Raw genomic sequence first — 21,630 nt, 5'->3', positions numbered from 1 at the left:
TATCGGTTGAGAGATCGGTGACATAAAAATCAAAAGTGCATATCGGCACACATCCATACACACAGACACATACGCATACGTATATGGCACTGTGTCGACACACACTGGTGATAATGCACCTTATCACATCCATTCGATGTAATGCATCGCTTGCGGATTGCGCCTCGAATCACGGTTTGGTAACCGTGTAAATAAAAGAAGAAGAAGAAGAATATCAACGTCTTATGAAATTCAAAGCTGTCGAGTGAAAAATCCGATGTTTAATAGCGTTAAAGATGCGGCAATGCGGTATAGCCTCGGCTCAGATGTGGCTGCTGCTGTTGTTGTTGCAGTTTGCCCTGACTGCCTGCCTGCTCGACTGCACTGTGGAAATAAACGCGATTCCATTCAATGCTGTATTTGTGTATGTAGTCGATTCTCTGCTTTTGTTGAAGATCCAACTAATCTATTGTGATGTATTTGTGATTACGTTGGCTGTGTGTGCGCGTCGTCGTCATCGTCAAGCTAGTAAGCGCGAGCCAACCGAACATAGCTGCTTCTTTCTCTCTGTTTTACTCTCTGTGTGTACTATGTGTAGAGGGACGCGTTGTGTGCTCGTCTGCTTTTGTGACCACACAGTCTTGCAATGAAATTGAATAATATATATGCTTCGGCGTATTGTTATTGTCGGCGGTGGCGGCGGCAGCATCAGCGGCAATAACAACCGAAGAAGCAACAGCAGCAGCAACAGCAGGCAATGAGATTTTCAACGTGATCACACACAACGTTGAAAAAATTGATCCAGCTTAGGTTTAGTCTGCCTTTTGATGTCATCGCGTTTGGTGAGATTATAAGTAAGTTCACACAATAATTTGCCGTGGTCTTGATTCGTACTCGCGCGCGCCACGTTATTTTTTTTTATTCTCGCGTAGTGTCAAATTAAAGTCGTCGGGTTTACACCAAAAATGTAAACACATATTGTTGAATCCATCATAATCGCTTGAGTGAAAAATAATCGAATCAATGGAATACAGAAAGAGAAAAAAAAGAAGAAAAATTCGATAATTTCGGTTGGAAGAAAAAAATGAAAATTGCAAAACGTCGATCGAAGTTTAAATTTAAATGCAGCCGCTTTTTCTTCTGCGCAGAATTTTCGCTTTCATTATTTAGTGCACCGTTATTGTTGTTTTTGGCCCCAAAAAAGAAGGAAAAAATTTAAATCTGATGGTTGATTACTTTAAGTGGTTACATATTTTGTACTCGAATTTTTGCATTGTGTGTGTGTGTGTGCGCGCGCCAGTCGCGCAAGCTCGAATTTGTTCTCGTCTCTCGCTCGTCTCGTCTATTGACGCGGCGTACCGTTGTTGATATATAGTAAAAGGTTAAATTCGTTCGCATGTTTAATTTGGTCCAGTCTCATTGCACACCATTCTCGGCATAATCAATTCAACTGGATTGCACAATAAAGTGGCCCGATTCATTGGTGCTGAAAACAGACGAAGAACTCGATGAAACTCAACTAGAAACCAAGAAGCAAAAAAAAACATTTCAAAAAGAGACAGAAAAAAAACAACCAAAACCATTACATTATGTATAAAATGTACGAGATCGAGTCAGTGGAAATAGCGATGGCAAAAGCAAGAGAGACATGGATATGGCATAAGAACACAGAGAGCTGTTTTGAATGCTGACCAGAGCCAACTTTATGCCAGACCTTGTAAAAAGAAAAATGGAAAAACGTAAAACGTCACAAAAATAATAAAAATAAGACCAAACAGTAATTTATTGTGTAACCTGTAACGATTAAAATGCGAAAATTACAGGCCTTAAAAGAAAAAAAAAGAACATGCGCACACTACACGGCGACAACGAGTATGCGCTCGCTGACCGAGTCACAATCCAGAAAAGAAGTGAAAAGGCAAAAAAAATGCACACCCAAACTGTACAAAAGTTGAATGTTCGAGCATAATAATCGATTGGAAGAGTATCGAGTACTCAATTGCATGTCAAATTTGATCAACGTCAATGAGGAAAAAAAGTGACGGCTTTGACCATTCCAAAAAAAAAAAAAACCATCGGGATCCAATCAGGTGACTTTTCTTTTTTTTCTCGTTGTCAGTGATGTTGTTGATTTTACTTCAATCGGCACTTTTCGCTGTACACACGGCCAATCAATTTCGAATCCGCGAAAAGAACCAATGCTATAATGATATCGCATTAAATGTCAATCGTTTAGAAAGTATAATGAGGTGCAGAAAGATCAAATTACTACCAAATTAATTGCGCCATCGTTAGTAGAGTGGCGGTTTGCGCGAAAGCTTCGCGTGATAATTTGTTTGAGATTAATAATTCTGCTTGATTTAAAGGTAAACGGTTACGATGACGATTAAATTGATCGAGAGCCATACAAATACATAAAATCGAAGAAGCCTTCAACGGGAACAATGCAACAAAATGAACGAACGAACGAAAAAAGCACAACTACACAGCACAAAATCGTGGCAATTTTCGAGGTTTTTCATCGTTATGCATAATTTGTTGTTCGATTTTTTTTACTTTTCCGTACACAACGTGTCAAGGCAAAGTATAGGAATTGGTCTCGAAAACTATTTTCGCAAAATTAGCTTAGATCATCATAAAAACTCATGAAACGCGTAGAAAATCACTTTTTGAGACACTTTTCCGTTCGTATGCCGATAACTCAAAAAATAATTGAGATAATCAAAATCTGGAAATGCCAAAAGTTTTGTATCCGAAAAACTTAGTTTAAGTTCGAAGATGAGCCATTTTCGATTTGACCCTGGGGTACCTCCCATACAAACTTTTTGAAATTTTGACTAAAATTTTCGATTTTTCGGCTATTTCATATGGAAGGTACCCGTAAATCGATTCTGATTGGCTTCAAATTTTATGAGGTTAAATTTTTCGGAGAAAAACTAAGATTCTGAAAGTTTCATGTTGATCGCATTTGCAGAAGTTTGATTTTTTGCCCTCAATTTTTGTCGAAATTTTCTTGGAAAAAATTGAGGGCCGAAAACCAAACTTCTGCAAATGCGATCAAGATGAAACTTTCAGAATCTTATTTTTTCTCCAAAAAATGAAACCTCAGAAAGTTTAAAGCCAATGAGGATCGGTTTACGGGTACCTCTCATACAGAATTGTCGAACTTTCAGTTAAAGTGATCGATTTTTCACTTTTTTTTATTATTATATTTTCACTGCCTTTATTTCAAGAAAATTCACAAAAAATAACCAAAAGTACCTACGGACAACGCAGGCCAACGGTACGGAAAATTTCGGGATTACCAATGTAATTCTTTTTATTTAATGATTAATTTGATCGATAACTCAACATTTCTTTCATAACTTTTAATCGCCCTTTGCCGAAATGAATCCGCACGAATATGGTTTCCGATTGAACATTTACTGCCATCCAATCGTGTGGAGCAAAGAATATCAAAGAAGAAGAAGAAGAGAGCGAAAAAAATGCGAAGATGAGCGGTTGAAAAATTCACTAATAGTATCTGTGAAGAAGTATTTCATTAAAGAAAAAACAAGATTCACGTGAATGTCACCTCACGATCTGTCTGGATAGCTGGCTGGCTGGTTCACTTTTTCGATAGTTCAACGGCGGCGAAAAGAAAGGCAGACTGATAACATTCAAGACCAATATTACGTCGCATATGTGTGTATGTTGTGGTGGCCGTCAACCGATCGGTTTCTCAATGTAATCGCTTTCGTGTTTATGATATGAAAAATACATAAACACAGGCAATTTGGTTCAAATCTTGTCCCCAAAACGCCAAATTCAACCTTGTCGCGCACATCGGTGCATTCATAAATGCGAGCAATTTGCAAGCTTGCTCGTTCCATTTTTGCTCGTTTCCACATTTTGTGTGATGCAATCTGTGCTGCTACTGCCGTTGTTGTTTATTTCAAGCATTTTTGCTATCCGTTTGCAACCTGTTTGTTAATATATTCACTCATCGAACCACCGGGAAACTAAACTCAGATTGAAAAAAAGTGTTCACAATCATGCACAAGTCATTTCATCATATTAGATTTTTAAATTGCATAATAAAAGAACTGCATTGAATGGCCATAATCAAATTTAAAACAATAAGGAAAAAAACAGATAGATTTCAATGCGTGGCACTGATCAAACCCTTTTTGCGGCATGCATGAGATTGGCGACGTTTCGATTTTGCTCTCAAACACGCACAGCATTTTCGACGAAATAAATGGCGATGTGATTTGTCCAAACCGAGTCAAATGAAATGCATACTCGTTTTTGGTTTGAAATCATAAAAACGCAAGAAAGATTTTCAGTTGTTTGACGAGAGAGAAAAAAATATGGTATAAATTCATATGATATTTACGTTCGCAAGCATGTGTTCATTGTTTGTAAATTAAATGCCTGGTAAAAACTGACACTCAACGAATGCACGAACCACACTCTCGCCAAGCCAAAATATAAAATACTGCGAAAAATTATCAATTACCAACAACTATGAAAAATCAACGATCGTTTCGTAATCGTCGCGTCAAACGAACGCATCGCTTATATGTTGATCAGTTTCGACAAGTGTATTCGCATGTCTTTTGTGCACTGTTTTGCTTCGTTCGCTCTCTTTATTCATTTATTCAAATGTAAACAAAAAATGCAAAACAAAACACCAGAAGAGACGAACGAAGAAAAAAATGATTATGGCACATCGAAAATGCTCAAAAACTCACTATCAGACTATTAATTAAACACTCCTTCTTCTTCGTCATCGTCGGTCCGCTTTGTTTGCTCTCACCGCCTGATTTGCTCAATTTTTTCTTCGCTTTGTTACCATTCTCGGCAGACAGGCTATAAATCAAATTGGATGTGTGCAACGATCTGTCGAATTGAATGAAACGTTCATTGATTCAATCCACTGTGTCGTCCATCGGCGATCCCTTCGAGTGCTGAACGCGATCCTGAATTATGCAATCAGATTATGTATTACTGCATCATTTATGCGCCGACTCACCCATTGGTAAAATGTAAATTTGAGGAAATTTGAAATCATTTATTGCCATAAGGAGGATACAAAGTTGACACATCTGACATTAAAAGACAGAAGCGATGAACTACCAAATTGCAACCATAAAAACCTATCATCCAAAGGCTATTGCTGCCGGCGCGGTGAATTAATGCGACAGTCGCGCGTTAAAGAGCAATAAAACATTTTCACTTTTACAATCTCTTTTAACTAAATGACCATCTAAGGTGTTCTTGGAGGGTGAATCTTCATCAATGTGTTTTTTTTGTTGCGTCTATATTTCGTCAGTTTTTTTGTTTGGTCTTTTCGAAACACGCAAACTTTTTTTTTCTCTACCTTTCGCTAGTGCCATCGAAGGAATCTAGCCAAGCCATAATTTGGATCAGTGAATAAAGAGCGCCTTCAAACCAGTTCTGATACACACATGCATATTGTATTAGATTGTTACACGCTTCACCGCTTCATTTTCGACATGTCCCTTGTTTTTTTCCTCACGCAAAACTGAAATTTCATACGATCCGTTTGTTTTGTACATGTTTTGCTTAGGACCTAGTCGTGATTTATAGTTCATGTTCGGGTTTGCCATACTTTATTTTCGGTCTTGTTTTTTTTATTAACCGCCGCAATGAAACAAAGAGCCATCAATGTGTGGTAAAGTGTGAACAGCAAATCAAATTGTATTTGTTATAATGTAATTTGAAGAGCGTTTACATGCGCGCATATGAAATGCAAACTACAATTTGATTTTGGCACAGCACATACAGACACACATACGGATAAAAAAATATGCGTTGATAATAGCGTCAGAAAATTACTGGCTTCACTTCTCTCTCTATGGCCAACATTTTGAAAACAATACGGGCAATAATGAAAATGAAATCTAGAAGACAACAACAAGCACACACACACACCACGTGCGGCTCGAATGATGTTATGATTTGCAATCGTAAATTGCATTCATACATTCCGCGACCGGCTGCAAATAACTTTTTTTCCAACTACTCAATTTACGCCTCTTTTTGTCGGTTTAATATTAAAATGAAATTGAAAGTTGTATTATAGAAAATGCTTTGTATATTATCTCAATCATTTTTTGATAACAACAAACAAAATTCCAGTTGAAATCATAGGAAAATTTATGGAAAACACTTGAATATCAACGGAATTGATGAACAATAATTTGAGTAAGATTTAGCTTTGGTCAAAAACGCAAGTTTGTGAGAGTTGTAGAACAAGAATCATCGACGAAACCAGAATATACAATCGAAATTTGAGTACGAAAATATACAAATCACGACCTTCATTATTAAATCATAGTTGAAGCCAAGGCAGGCCAAGCAGAGTAATTGACAGAAACGACGACGACATTGAAGATAGAATAGAACATCGTCAAAATCAAATGGTTGCTTGTTCGTCACAGCTGAATTTTGCGCAAGAATAAGCACATAACATGAAGATAACACGCTAAAAAGCGGAGACTAAAAAAGGAGACAGTATGCAAAAGAGAGAGAAACGCGATATTCAACGGCGAAAAAAAGAGTCACTGAATTAAATTCAGGCAGTTTTAAGACATCTATATTTGCTCAAAAACACACGACCAGCATAACAATTGTACTCAATACGAAAATTTATTTCGTACAATCATTTTTTTCTGTCTTTCCATCGTTCCCATTGCCCATTGCCTACCGTTTTTTGAAACACGTTGTCGTTGTCGTCGTGGTCGCTGCCGTCATCTCTTGTGGAAGTAAAGACAGCAAAAACGCGCGCGCACTCAGCAAAAAAAACCAGCTATGGACTATACGTCATCTTCAAGGGTAAGTCATTTATATTTAATAAACGTGCAGCAATAATACTAATAAGCGAGCTCATTGCTGATGCATTGTTGCAATCGGCAAATGAGCAATTTTTGCGAAACTCGAACCGAACACAACAAACAACGTCCATTTGATTTCGATTAGATCGGTTTGGATTATTCGATGCAATGCAAATGTCCACTTCCACCATCGTCAATGCCACAGCCGCCACCGACACCGCTATCGTCACATGTTCTCAGGATGATAAAAAAAGCACATTTTCAAATTAATTGGAAACAACATTTTTCTTAACTTTAAAATGCATGCCCACCGAAAACTAGAACGTTGCGACCAAGAAATAAAGTGCACGTCAATTTTTGATCAGCAGCATTTACTCAGATATTAATGGCGACAATTTAATATTCCATGCGATTCGGAGCATTTTTATGCGGTGGTTTTTTTTCTATTGGGTCTTGGAATTAGTTTTTTCGATTTTTTTAAAATTTTCAATCATTTATTTGAATACCAAAATGAAATTAGATTTCAATCAAAATATTGTCCACCGGAAGCGATGACCTTCTGCCACAATGTGGGCAATTGACGGATGCCTGCCTTAAAAAATTCCTCGTCTTTTGAGGCTATGAATGCATCGAGCCAAATTTTGATTTCTTCAACTGAAGAGAACCGCTCTCCGCTCAGATGGTTTTGCATCGATCGAAACAAATGGTAGTCGGAAGGAGCCAGGTCTGGACTATACGGGGCATGAGCCAAAACTTCCCATCCGCTATTTTCCAAGTAGTTTAACCGATTTCTCAATATGTGGCCGAGCATTGTCATGTAGGAAAATCAATGTCTCTTTTCTGGTCTCCCATTTCTTTCGTTTTTCTTTGATAGCTTGTTTCAAACGTATCAACTGTTGTCGGTAGAGAGGCCCATCGATGGTTTGACCACTTCTCAGCAGCTCATAATACACCACTCCCTCCACATCCCACCAAATACACAGCATTACCTTGTTGCCGTGGATATCTTGTTTTGGCTGTGATGTTGCTGGCTGGCCGGGCTTAACATACGATGCTTTGCGCTTGGGGTTATCGTAATGAATCCATTCTTCGTCACCAGTGACACTTCGATACAGAAAACCTCTTTTTTTGTACCTAGCGAGCAGCATTTCGCAAGTCACCAAACGCCTTTCAGCTTGCGCCGGCGTCAATTCATGTGGTACCCAATTTGACAACTTGCGAATGAAACCAAGGGCCTTTAAACGATATCCAACTGTGCTTCGGTCAACATTCAATGCTCTGGCGAGCACATCTTGAGTTTGACTTGAATCTTCGTCGAGCAATGCCTCCAATTCCGCATCTTCAAACTTTTTTGGCTGGCCGGGACGTTCCTTGTCTTCCGTGCTAAAATCACCACTTTTGAACCGTGCAAACCACTGTTCACATGTACGTTCCGATGGAGCATGCTCACCATAGGCTTCCACCAACATTCGATGCGCTTCAGCCGCAGTTTTCTTCAAATGAAAGCAAAAAATTAATGCTTCACGGAAATGTTGCTTTTTCGGTACAAAACTTGACACATTTAAGGCGCAAAAAAATTGGTCATTTACACTTCGATGAAATGATAGATGGTGATTTTTGTAGTTTGACACTAGACCTCTCATGCGAAAAAGAAAAAAGTATTGCCTGATACAACCATGCAAAGTTACGCCATTTTTTGAAAAATCGGAAAAACTAATTCCCAGACCCAATAGTTTGATTTCATAGGAATTGAATAAGAAAATCACCTATTTGTGTAACCAAAGAGAATCTCAAATGAGTTTGATTGCTTTGCTGCTCATTTCATGGGTGTTCTCTCTTTCTCTATTTCGCAATGAGTGTGTGTGTTTGTGTGTTTATGGTATGTGTCAGTGTGCCAATTTAGCTGTCGAAACGCATTACTCTCGAATGAATTTCATTCAGTTTTCTGGATTTCCAATTCTGTCTCAAGAGATGCGGCATTTCAAATTCTGACCGCAAAAAAAACGAATCTGAACAAATACCACATTGGATGCGATGAGAAAATAATCTCAAACATCAACTAATTGCTTACAAAGTAGTTCGAAATAGTTGGCACATAAATTGCGCTTATTAAACATTTGGAATAACAGTCAGCGCATACGGAGGATTTGAATGAAGAAGAAAAAAAACATTAGCCACCTTACCGCAGCAGCGCATTTTGCATTTCAAATCGAATCACTATTCGTTCACGTTTCTGTGTACTAGTGTTTTGTCATCATTATCATCAAAAATGAGAAGTGTATACGAGACTCGGGTGTATGCGTAAAGCCGTATAGTACTTGTGCTTCTCGATTTATAATTGCGTTTTTATTTCAGTTCAGTTCAGTTCGGCATATGATTTTGTTGTTGCCGTTGCAATCGAATTATTTTATTGCGGATTATTTTCATTATTCCAGAAATGCACTAAGATATTTTGAGTATGCGTACGATCTCCGTCTCTCTGTTCTCTCGCTCACTCGAATTTATGCGATTTGAATTTTTGGCGTGCGTGTGTATACACCCATGTATGTACGCGCGTTGCGCAGTTTTTCCAGTTGAACGGCATTTTGATTTCACAATCGTAGCAGCGACAAACTATACATAATTCTTTCTTGTTGTTGTTGTTCGCTGTTTGCTTTTTTAAGCGACGAAATGTCCTCTTACACCCGGGTCTGTTGTTTGCAATAAATTTATATCACTTTTTAAAATCTCTGCCGTTTATCATTCGGCTGTGATATTTCTTACCTTTTCAAGAAATTTTATATTCCTTTTATTATGCGATATTTTTAGCACAGACCATTGCTGTCCCACGCCTCGTTCGATGTGCGCGTTTCCATTTGATCATATTCGATCTTTGGTGCGTTGCTTACACTCTTATTTTTTTCCCTCTGTTTTTAGTTCTCCTTTGCTCAAAAATCATTTATTTTGCCGCGCGACTCAAATGCAAAATGGATACTTTTCTCAAATATTTTGTATGCGTATGTCATGTCACGCGGTTCGGTCTCGTTGGTTTTTTACTCTCTTTTTCTATTTCGATAAAATTTTGGTCGTTTGTTGTCTCAATAATGGACTAGACAAGAAATGAATTAATTTTGTTATTTATTGCCATCGCCCGTAGCGCCATTTTATCATTGTCTTTGTTTATCATACGGCAAGTTTAATTATCCGTGCGTAAAATGTAAATGCGATTTGCTGGTACATTTCTTCCAGGAGAAATATTTTCGTTTGGGTGCTTTAAACTTATTGCGCTCGGTTTTATCTTTTAATCTGGTTGATCAAATGCTAGCGGACAAATGGTAGGCCAATCGACGCCAGTGTATCGATAACAGCTCGATCAAATAACGTCGAACATGTTTTGATTTTTATCATTTCGCGGTTTTCACATTGCCCGTTGCATTTTTGCATTCATTTCTTCTTTCACCTCTTAAATCGGGCGATGAACGGTGAGCCGTGCCGAAGCAGAACAAATTTTCTACACGCTTTTTCGATTAAATGTCGAACAAAGGGAAATATAAACAAATAACAAGCTGCAAAAGAAACGGGGGGAATGCGAGCACACTCAAAACGCATAATATTCGAGTGGATTTTCTTTTAGGGACTCTCTTCTTACAATGGCATTATCGAATCCGAAGCACATGAATTATTCAATCGATCTGAATGCGAATCGCAAACAAACAAATCCACACACACGCAGGCAGTTATTCAGAGTAATAGACATTTATTGTTTGCTCACTTTTTAATGCGCGGCTAGTGTTAATTGCAAATTTTTCAAATAACCAAAAAGGAATTGCTCCACATCTTTCACCGCACCTAAATACTAAACATTTCGCTTCGAAATCGATTAAACAACAGCAACATTAAGAGGAAAAGAAGTTACAAAGAGATTTTCTTCTCTAAATAACTGCAAAATTGACGACGATGTTATGCGAATAGCATACTGAATCTGAAGTACGATTACGAAAGAAAGAAAGGGAAAAAGAAATATACAAAAAACCATACTGGGGCACAGTGTACATCTTACAATGAAATCATTGCTTATCTAATTATGCTTTATGTGTTTCATTGATCTTTTACACAAAACGTGTGTATGGCTGAGCGTGAGCTATGAGTTGAGCTACGTGTATAGAAATGAAACTGATGAAAACCAAGAGAGAGCCTAAAAAGACAAGAGCAAAATCGAGCGTTGAATCTTCTTTTCATGCAAAAAAAATAAAAACTAATTCCGCGGAGATTTTGACTTCGAATAAATGCTTTTGTGTCTTTCATTTCGCGTTCACCTCATACCTTTTTGTTCGATGAAGACAACAAACGATTGCTTAAAATTGTACACACCAAAATATTAAACCGATAAAATTCTTCATTTATTGTGCACACTCGACAATGTGTTTGTGTATTTTGTTATGCTCTGCACTGCTCTGAGTCATCAATGGTGCTTTTAATGTGGATGGGGTTTCATGAACTGTGTGTGTGTAGATAGGCTTTCATTTTCCGAAAATTGAGCCAAAAGTTTAAATAAATGCAATTACCACCAAACAAACGCTCGTGCGCTATTATTAATTTGAGCGAATAGTTAGATAATAATAAGAAGTCTAAGGTAAAAAAGGCACAATATCTTGCATCTTCGACCTACCTCAACTGAAACAATATGCATGCTGCAAATCTGATATTTGATGCTTTTTGTTTTCTACGAATTTGAGTTCCTCGTCATTCCGTTTAGCCATCGTCGATCCGATTCCGCTGACTTTCTCATTCGTATTGAAATTCAGTGTGTATGTATGTTTTTTTTCCTTCAGTGCAAACCAACGCGCCTCTTACCTCTTATTATTTAATAATTTTTTTTTTCATCTTCTCAAGTTAATGTATCTCTCGCTTCTGGTACATGAAATCATAAGTCCATTTGAAACAATGGTCATAATGTGAACAAACCGAATGTGATGGAAATGGATGGACGCTTGTGTTCATCCGTTCGACAGAGCATTTAAAGGGCACTCTCTTATCGCCTCCACAATAATTTTCGTTTTGAACAATTGAAAAAAAAATCATCACAAACATCAAGCTGCCATAATTCGTCCATTAAGAAGTCAATTTATTGATTCATCAAAGCTTCACTTTGCGATACTATCGCACGGAGCGTATTCCGTGTTTTATAGAATTTATTATGTTGAAACTGTGAATCGTGTCCATCCGCCCATTCGCTCGGCCATCGTTCGTTCGTTCGTTAATTGAGTTGAATGAATGGTTTGAAATATTTTCAATCGATTGACGACGACGACGACGACGACGACGACGACGACGACGATGATGATGATGTGTCAACCATATAACAATCAACGTCAATACAATTTTCGAGCTTCTATTTTTTTTCTTTGTTGCTGTTCCAGTGTGAGCATTCTCATGGAAATAATGCTTCTTTTGCTTCACGCGACAAACTGTCACTAATATTTATTGTCGTTGGAATAGGCTGTTTTTTCTATCTGTCCCTCTCTCTGCCTATTGCAATGGCGAATTAAAAGCAACCTTCACATCGCGCAAACACACTAAAAATCCCATAATTATCGTAACTTCTCTAACACCAGCACCAGAAGCAGCAGCATTTCTGAATTCTGACCGTGTCACTCAGTCAGCCACTATGAAAATCACTGTTGCTTGTCTTGACAATGCTTGTAAAACGGTTGAACTTGTTTCATATATGCCTGCTCGCTCGCGCGATCATGTCATAACAATCAAATTGAGCTATTAATAAATGAAAATAAAATGACGACCAAACACAAATACAAGCACAAGCACAAGTACACAAAACCTGAGCAAATAATTCATTTATGTAAATAGTTATTTTTTTTGCATAGAATTTGCCTGTTTGTTTGGTGTTTGATTTCCTTGCGCCATGATTGCACACATCATTCGCGGTATGACGCGGCTTCTCCATATCTAGTGTTGAACTCAAACAGGCTAGTTCCAACAAAATACTGTCGATCAAATAATTTTATTTCAAATTTTTTGTTTCTTCTCATTTTATCGCTTCAATTTGGATGCTATTGTTTGATTCGAGCACTTCCATATATACGCGAAAAGCGTTCACATTCAAATTTGTTGTCATTTTTAATTTGTTGCAGATGATGTGCGTTCTGATTGTTTTGGTGTCAATGTTAGTTGCAACGGCATATTCAATTCGTGTGGATTTCAACACGAACACGGGTCCAATTCGGCCGCTAACGACAACACCACGACCTCCACCGCCACAGCCACCATTCCGTGAACCGGCACCCGTTTGGGAAGACCAATCAAATGATATTCCAAATCCAAATCCATACAGGTAAACCAAATCACACCACTTGAAATCAAAAAAACTTCTCCACCAAATTGAAGTACCTTCTTGATGTTGAAAAGATTTATCGGCTGTTTGCACAGTGGGCGCCTAATTGGATTAAACTCAACATACACTTAAAATCAGAGATTGCATATTCGCTGCTGGGTAGGCCTGAGCTGAGCTGAATTTGCCAACTCAGGCGCCTGGACGGGTATTTTAGCGCACTTATGGTGCAAAATTGTTGTGGATCGCTGGAATAAACGCTGTTTATCAATTATATTTGGGTGGATTCTAGCGATCCAGTAAGTGCGCTAAAATACCCGTCCAGGCGCCTGAGTTAGCAAATTCAGCTCAGCTCAGGCCCACTCAGCAGCAAATATGCAATCTCTGCTTAAAATATAAGGATCATTCGTAATTAAATCCGATTGTAGGGCCTAAATTTGTATCACAGCCGATAAATCGTAGAGATGCTTATAAGCATCATCACCGCAACAACTATAATAATCCCAGTGATTGCTATATCGCTCTCAGCATCTCATAGGATAACTGAACGAGATAATTCAGCTGGCTGAGATGACGCAGCGACGCATCGCCCAAGTCTATCGCCCGAGTCTTTGTGATACACACACACAATTCGATGCCGCGCGTCACTAAATGGGACTGAGTGTATACGGATACCGCTGGGCGCATTGTGTGTATGTGTATCGCACAGACTCGGGCGATGCGTCGCTGCGTCATCTCAGCCAGCTGAATTATCTCGTTCAGTTATCCTATGAGATGCTGAGAGCGATAAAGCAATCACTGAACAACCCCAAGGACAAGAACAATATTCAAGCTAATTAACTGATGAATGAATGATTTAATTGATGTTATTTTATATTATCAAGATAATTTTTATATGTATACAAATTTCATTCTGATTCTGATTCCAATACAATATCTACATATTTTTTGTTGTTCTCACCGAATGATTCATTTTGGTTTCTATTTGTAGATATGTGCCACCACCACCATCGCGTCCACGATACGACAACAATGACATTGAAACGAACAAAATTCCAAACGATAAAGACTTTAACAATGGCTACAAAGAGACAAATGCCAGAGGATTCTTTGTGGATGTGCCACCAAAGTTCTATAAATCATCCGCCAAGCAACAATATCACCAGCAGCAGTATTTAAATGACGTGTTTAGCAAAAATTACTATAGTAAAGCCAATAAATATAGTATAATTGCTTTTAAAGATAAATACCGCGGTCTTCCGTATTATGTGGTAAGTCATTAAATTTGCGAACTGAGAGGAAAGTAAACGCTCATTCGTTCGATATGAAAAAAAGTAGACATCAGATTTGCACAATTTGATTTGAAGCCCAGTTCAATCCAATCTCCTTGGTTTCATTAATAATCCATCGAGCTTCTATTGACAGCATATTAATGTGAACTTACACTGGGACGTACTATAAATTGGCCCGAACAAATCACTCAAACTCATTTACGCTTTTGACAGCGCGCATTTTTGCCTCGGCTGAGCTAGAACGAGAAACAAAACAATCCGTTTGATCGATGTGGATTAGGTAAAAACAAAGGAAACAAATATCTCGAAAATCATGTCTAGTTTTTCTTGAAAAAAAGCAATTATGAAAATAAGAATGATATGCTGGGTGTATTTGCTTGAATCGGCTAATTTAGTTTACAGTTGTTGTGTTACGTTGTGCTGCCGCTGTTGTAGCTGTGTGTTTTTTTTTTTGCATTTTTTCACTATTCATTCGTATTCGTGACAGATGTAATATGCGATTTGTTAACACGAAGCAAACAGTTTTTTTTCGGTCTTGTATTTTTCGCTCGCTCGATCGCGCGCTGCTCATAATTTTCAATCAAATGCTAAGTCACGATTTGTACTTTGATTTGCCTGATTTGTTCTCCAATATCACCTATGATGCTGTTTTGTTGCTGTTATTGTTTTTTTATCTGCGTCATTTTTTTCGGGATTTTCCTCGGTATATTTTTCATTCGATTTTTTTTCTTTCTTTTCGGTACGTAAACACATAGGATCTTTACAAAATTTTATTGAGTAGGGTGGGTGGGGCTAAACCGGACGGATTCAGTTTTTTGGGCAAATTTTTCACAATAATTTGATAATATGAAAAGTGTAATATCCCAAGCGCGACTCCACACTTAGCTTCTAAATGTGACACCGTAGTAAGTGTGGGCATACGTTTTGCGAATAAGCGACAAAGAGAATGGAAAAAGTGCGCACGTGGTAGTGAGTAGCCTGATGCGATGCTTCTCAATGTAGCGACTAATACACGCGCACTCGTTTTCACTCTCTTTGTCGCTTATTCTCAAAACGTATGCCCACACTTACTACGGTGTCACATTTAGAAGCTAAGTGTGGAGTCGCGCTTGGGATACCATTTTGAAGCTAATGTCCTTAGCTACAAAACAGTGGGTTCGAATTTTGAAAAATATCCACCAGTATTGGTGCTATGTCCCCAGAACCTGACCACCACGAAATCGAAATTTCAAAAAAGTTTTGGGCTAGTCCGGACAGACCGATTTTAGTCATAAATATGACATAAATACAAAGGCCCTGCATGTAAGCGTCTGACAGCTCACTTCTAGCGCTACGAGACAAGTGTCAAAAGTTGTGACACAGATCGTTCAATGTATTATTGAATCTTTTTTATATTTGTTAATAAAGTAGACAAAAAAAATAAAAATGTCACGAATGTGCAAAATTGATTTTTGTGAGAGCGTAGCACGTGATAAACATCAATTTTATAAGTAAAAAATGTTTCTTTCATCACGGAACATTGTTGATGCGTTCAATTTGTCGCGTTCATGAGTGCGTCTAACGACGTAAAGAATTGAAATGAACTTCACTGAATGCGCTCATCGCAAATTCGTGTTTTACTTTGTTTTGTTAGTGTGGTGCAGGGGTTGTGCATAAATATGCATATTCTTTAAGTATAAACTGAAACTAGGCTCTTTATTAATATATTTATGAGTTTTCGGATACAAAAAATCTTATATTTTACTGAAAATACTGTAAAAATAATGGCTATTGAAATTTTTTTAGAAAAAATTATGAAAAAAATTAGAAAAAGTAAAAAAAATCGACTTATTCGTCTTCACAATCGCTTTCTTCCGCGGAAAAACAGTTGAAGCACGTGAAAATGGTGTCGGTGGTTCGAACACAATTGATGTGTGCTTTGTGGCGACATTCAGTGCAAACTTTGAAGCGTTCCTTTGCCAGCAATTTGTCGCTACAAATGCAACAAGTTTTTGACCAATCTTCATCGCCCGAACCAAGTTCCATTTGACAGCCGGTTGATTGGCGGCTGGTTGATGCTTGGCTCGCTGATGCTTGACTCGGTGATTCTCGGCTCGCTGATGTTTGAGTTGTTGGTGCTGCCGAGACACTGCCTCGTGTTGTTCGTGGTATACATATAACTACATTTGATTGCTGATTAGCAAATACTCAGACAATGATTCTTCTGCCTCTGCAGCGAAGATCTGTGGCAAATTAAAAACAGAATTATTTCAATTATTCAAAACACAGATTTCGAACATTTTATTGAAACATTTCTTACTGTTTTATGTCCTTTCGTCAACACTGTAACTTCACCCTTCATTGCTTGTTCTTCATTTGTTTGATTCAACCAATCAGACAATGTGGATTTGCTGACACCATGCAATTTTGCAGCATTTCGTAACGAGAATTTATCACGACGCACTGCGAGAACAGCCTCTCTCATCTTGGATTTGTCAACCTCTGCCGTTTTCCGCTTGTATTTGCGAACCATTTTGCTGTAAAAACACAATAAAAATCATGTGTAAGCATTTTGTACGTGTTCACTGTGACTAAACTCAATGAAAAAACAAAAAATGATGTATCCGGCTTGGCCCTATGTATTTTTGTCCGATTTAGCCCCACCGAGACATTTTGAACATGACACGCAAAAAAAACTCCACTTAAATGTAATCGATTTTTTTTTGAATTCACGGTATTGAGCACAACTTAAACTATTAAAAACACTTTTCTTTTCAAATTTTTTTTGAGCGAAAAGAATAATACGTCTGCACTCGGTTGATGCTAACTCACTATTACGCCATCAAATGTCATCAAAACTTATGACGTTTTCGTTTGACATGACGCCGCACAAACTGAAAGTATTCAAATTTCGATACATGCAATTGGTTCCGAGATACGGCAACTGTCCGGTTTAGCCCCACCCTACCCTACATTATTCTGGCACACAATGTCATGTTTAGTCAATGTATGACTATATTTGGCTGGTGCATGCTGGTCGATTATGAATTAAGTATGCAACAAGTTCACATTTTTTTTCGATACAAAGCAATGAAAACCTAAAGTTCATGCAAGTAATCGATAATTATGTGAAGAAACGGCTCATTCGTTGCAACTTTCGTGAATGTTTAATTTTTATTTACATTTTTATGAGTGTTACATGGATTTAGTTTTCAATTGACGCAAATGCGCTTATACATTCAGGGCTTCTATTGAAAGAAATCATAGTCACAAACAATACTGACTTTTTGAAGTTTGTGTTTGTTACTCATTTTCGACGAATGGAAACAAAACCAATCTTCAATTGTAATAATTTTTTATCTTTTTACAAACATATTTTTTTTTTCATTTATTGATTTTGCAGTTTTATTTCGCTCGAGCTCCACAATAAGCAATGTCAACTCTTAAGAAATGGATACAGTCAATTTTTTTTTATCATTAGAATCATTTGAAAGAAGAAAACTGAAAATGATGGCAAGGAGAAACGGAGACAGTAGCGTGTAACATTTACTTCCACACCATTTAGTCAGCATGGTTCATCCCACAATGTAACCAACAAATACATACAAACACAAATACACAGCTCAATGTCGATGCGAAAGGAAGTCACACACAAATATTACATTATTGAGGTTACTAGAAATGTGGTACAATAATTTTTCAATTCTTTTTTCCCTCCACTCTCTCTCTCTCTCTCTTTCTGTATACTTTTAAGTTAAGTAATCGTTTCCGATGTCTAGAATTTTGCCTCCAACACACATTTGAGGCACATTTGAGGCACATTTGCTTTTGTGCAACATCAAATTCTATGTACATAAATGAGTTGTGTGATAAGATATTAATTATAAATGTAATCGGCTTGACCGACAATCAAATCATGTGAATGAGGGGAAAATGATTTAAATAAAGAGAAAAAAATAAACAAAAAACTACTCTGTAATAATAAATCAATGATTCATTGTTTTTTTTTTCTTTTTTTCCGCACTTCACCGATATACATAGAGACAAAGCTTCGACCTTAGCGAAGCATTTCATTATTGAACTGAACTGTGCCAGGTTTGTTGTGATTGAATTTCAAATTTCTCATCATTTTGCTGTTTAATGCTTTTTTCAAATGCGATTTTAATTTCACTCGATTTCATGATTTGCCCTTTTTTGGTGCGAATTTTCAATGTAATTAATTCTAATGTCAAGGTGACGTATTGCACAACGTTTTTTTTTCATTCAATTTATTCATGACCATAAAGTCTCAAAAAACGTTTGCATTGCATGTGTACAAAAATTAACAAGGGTTATGCTTTAGGTAGGCTTTGAAAAGCTTCAAAGTGCTTTTGAAAACTTGAGCCGTTTTGATTTATTGCGAAAAGATCATTCGATAGCTTTGTGAAGTTTTCAATATATTCATGATATTAAAAACAGACAAGAGAGCCGTCTTCGATCCGGTAGCTCTTGGATCGGAAACGAAAGATTTCAATTGTCTCTGATTAATTTTGCCTCTGTTTAGGCGTTACAATTATATACGTGGCGCGCCTTTGAATCTTTGTTTGTATAAAAATGGTTTTACAAAGAATTGAAGATTATTTGCCCACATCATTGAAATCTAATTTGGACGTGTTATTTTCTAAAACCAATTTAGATTTGGTAAGAAATTATTGTTTATAGAGTACAGAAACCCAATGAATAATAATTTCTTTCTGAATCTAAATTGGTTTTAGAAAATAACATATACGTTATATATAATTGGAATTGAATTTTCATGATGTAAGATTTGAAAAAAAATAATCTTCAAGTCTCTGTAATACAATTTTCGAAGTGAAAACTCGTATTTGAAATGGCCTGGTTGCGCATCTTTTCCACGAATCATTCGTTGCTTGATTTCTAACTCTTTTGGTTGCCATTAAGTCGTGAAAATCGGACTAACCAATAATGCCCATACTAAAATAGTAGTAAACATTTTTTTAAGCTAATCAGTGTAGAGATTTGGATTTACTCAAAAACATCACACGTCACCTGCTGGCTGACTGATGCTAATCATTAATTTTATCTAAAACGAATTTTATCACTCTTATCAAGATTAAAAAGAGGTTGATTAAATCACGTCTTTGATTATTGCTGATCGAAATTGAGTACTTGTTATTGACCAATCGACAAATTTGTAATCGTTTCCGGATTGGAATTGTTTGGAATCATTCACCTCCATGGTGGTTCCATTGAATTTCAAAGTAAAAAAATCATTTTTCGAATGATTTATTGAAAACTTGCTCACGGTTTTATTATTTTTCTGATTTTCTGGACGATTTCTAGGGCAATCATTTTAAATTACACCATTTCAATCATTCAATAGAAAAACTCATGTCCAAACTATTTGGCTTTACGGTAATTAGCATTGTTTTGAAGTTTCAATTCATCGAAGCCATGTTAATTCAGCACCTTATTCTAAGGAAATTCATCTCCTTTTGAGGTTGAGGTAAAAAACGACCAATATAATGTCGAAAAAAAATCCGATATTTTTTGTGTAAAATTCTTTTTATTATTTATAAATCGTTCACATTATTCTCATAAAATTTCGATCATAAAAATATAAAAAAGTTTTCATTCTTCAATTTTAAATATATAGTATAAAGTAATTTTGAAGGGTTGTCATTACATTTGTGCAAAAATTTGATAGATTTGTTTGTATTGGCAATGAAAAAAGTCGTTCAGCGTTACTTCACGATGTATTTCCTGTATATATATATATATATATATATATATCATGAAAGTCCGTTTGTGTTGATGGTCGATTCAAATATCCTTCCGGTATCCGTAAAAAAGATTACGTCACGGAGGGAGATGTCATTGTCAGCGTCTGTTTCTTCTTCTTCTTCTTCTTTGATTTTATTTTTTTCCCTTAGGTTAAAAGTTACATAATTTAAATAAAGTATGTGTCTCTTCTGTTCAAATTTCGAATTTTCTATCGAATTTAGTTGCTGCTTATTCAAATGTACAAAAAAACGGCGGTTGATCTAATTCCAAATGATGGGATTGCTGGCCAAATGTGCTCTAAATTATTGGCTTGCTGTTCAGCGCGGTTCACCTTCTAGTAGTGTGAGTATTGGTGTGGTTCATATTGGTGAGGTTCATATGAGCCATGGTGTGGCTCATAGGCGTAGTGGTTGTCATAGGCATCATAATCGTAATGGCCGTATGCTGGTGCGGCATAGTGTGGTTCAGCGGCGTGAACTATAATCAAAAATGGAAGAAAAAGAGCGAAATTTACTTTAACATGTCTTAAAAAGAGCCCATTACAAATGCTTTCTGTTAAGTGAAAACCCTTGTTTTTATTTCGTATGATCAATGACACATTTTTTCCAATCATTTTAATTAGTTGAAGGTAACTGTGATCGTGCTACTACTTTCGTTACGTCCATCAACGCATGTATCTCGTTGCGTATCTTTCGGGTTTTTTTCGTGTACAAAATGATTCAAGAAATTTCGTGATTTTTTAATAAAACGTTCAAATATATTTCAAATTGCATCAAAATGATACAAAAAAACATCAGTCTGAACATTACAACATCGACTAATTTTCGTCTCCTCCCAAAATTGCGATAGATTTGGTATGAGATGGTTTACTGACAATGAAACCGCATTGAGAGAAGAAAAAAATATGGAAAATCGACAAATGTCTTTATTTGACGATATATTTTTTATTACTATCAATGTCAATGTCGATTATGGTGCTATCCGAATCAATTGACCGTTTACCGTTTTTTAGCACTACATAAAATGTAGAGTTACTAATCTGCTTTTTTTTCTTAATACATTTTGAGTGATGAAACGAATTATGGTGAATTTGAATTTTATGCTCATATTTTTTATTCAATTTAAAACAGGTGCAGTAACGACAAATAAGTGCATAATATCTCGAAGCGCCAATCAAATTTTTATTATCAAATGTTGTTTAAAAATTACATTAATTTTTCGTATAATATTTTCTGTGTCTTGATTTTGGATGCTATGCTCATATTATTTATTTAATTTAAACTAAGAGCAGTATATTTCAAAGAAGAATTAAAACCAAGATCTTGTTATTCATTTTGCAAATAAATATACAGGGTATAACAGAATTGCGTGCCAATATTTTAGATGAATATTCAAATCTTGGCAAATTTGCCGAAATGTCTTCGGG

General features: G+C 36.7%; 2 protein-coding genes across 4 annotated transcripts in view; one reads left to right on the top strand and one right to left on the bottom strand.

Moving 5' to 3' along the window:
- The first annotated feature begins 681 nt into the window (after window positions 1–681).
- LOC129578437 (uncharacterized) lies at window positions 682–18,395 on the top strand. Of its 3 annotated transcripts, none has more exons than XM_055466989.1 (5): window positions 684–833; window positions 6,759–6,822; window positions 12,953–13,152; window positions 14,141–14,420; window positions 17,824–18,394. In XM_055466989.1, the coding sequence occupies exons 2-5, from the start codon at window positions 6,799–6,801 to the stop codon at window positions 17,848–17,850; spliced, it is 531 nt and encodes a 176-aa protein (XP_055322964.1). In that variant the 5' UTR covers window positions 684–833; window positions 6,759–6,798; the 3' UTR covers window positions 17,851–18,394. The 3 variants fall into 3 exon arrangements, with proteins under 3 accessions (XP_055322966.1, XP_055322964.1, XP_055322965.1); XM_055466990.1 differs by having other exon boundaries at window positions 6,326–6,822; XM_055466991.1 differs by lacking the exon at window positions 6,759–6,822 and having other exon boundaries at window positions 682–833; window positions 17,824–18,395.
- Window positions 18,396–19,966: 1,571 nt separating this feature from the next.
- Window positions 19,967–21,630, bottom strand: part of LOC129578436 (cuticle protein 19-like) — a 16,882-nt gene continuing 15,218 nt past the window's right edge. Inside the window, exon 6 of the mRNA XM_055466988.1 lies at window positions 19,967–20,681. Within this exon, the coding sequence (XP_055322963.1) occupies window positions 20,539–20,681 (143 nt within the window). The 3' untranslated portion in view covers window positions 19,967–20,538. The remainder of the gene's footprint in view (window positions 20,682–21,630) is intronic.

Source organism: Sitodiplosis mosellana, unplaced genomic scaffold (genome assembly GCF_009176505.1).
Source record: "Sitodiplosis mosellana isolate CC-2019 unplaced genomic scaffold, AAFC_SMos_1.0 Smas_scaffold_6226, whole genome shotgun sequence".
NCBI classification, from domain to species: domain Eukaryota; kingdom Metazoa; phylum Arthropoda; class Insecta; order Diptera; family Cecidomyiidae; genus Sitodiplosis; species Sitodiplosis mosellana.
The sequence above is the reverse complement of the archived record's forward strand: the minus strand, read 5'-3'. Positions and strand labels throughout refer to the sequence as shown.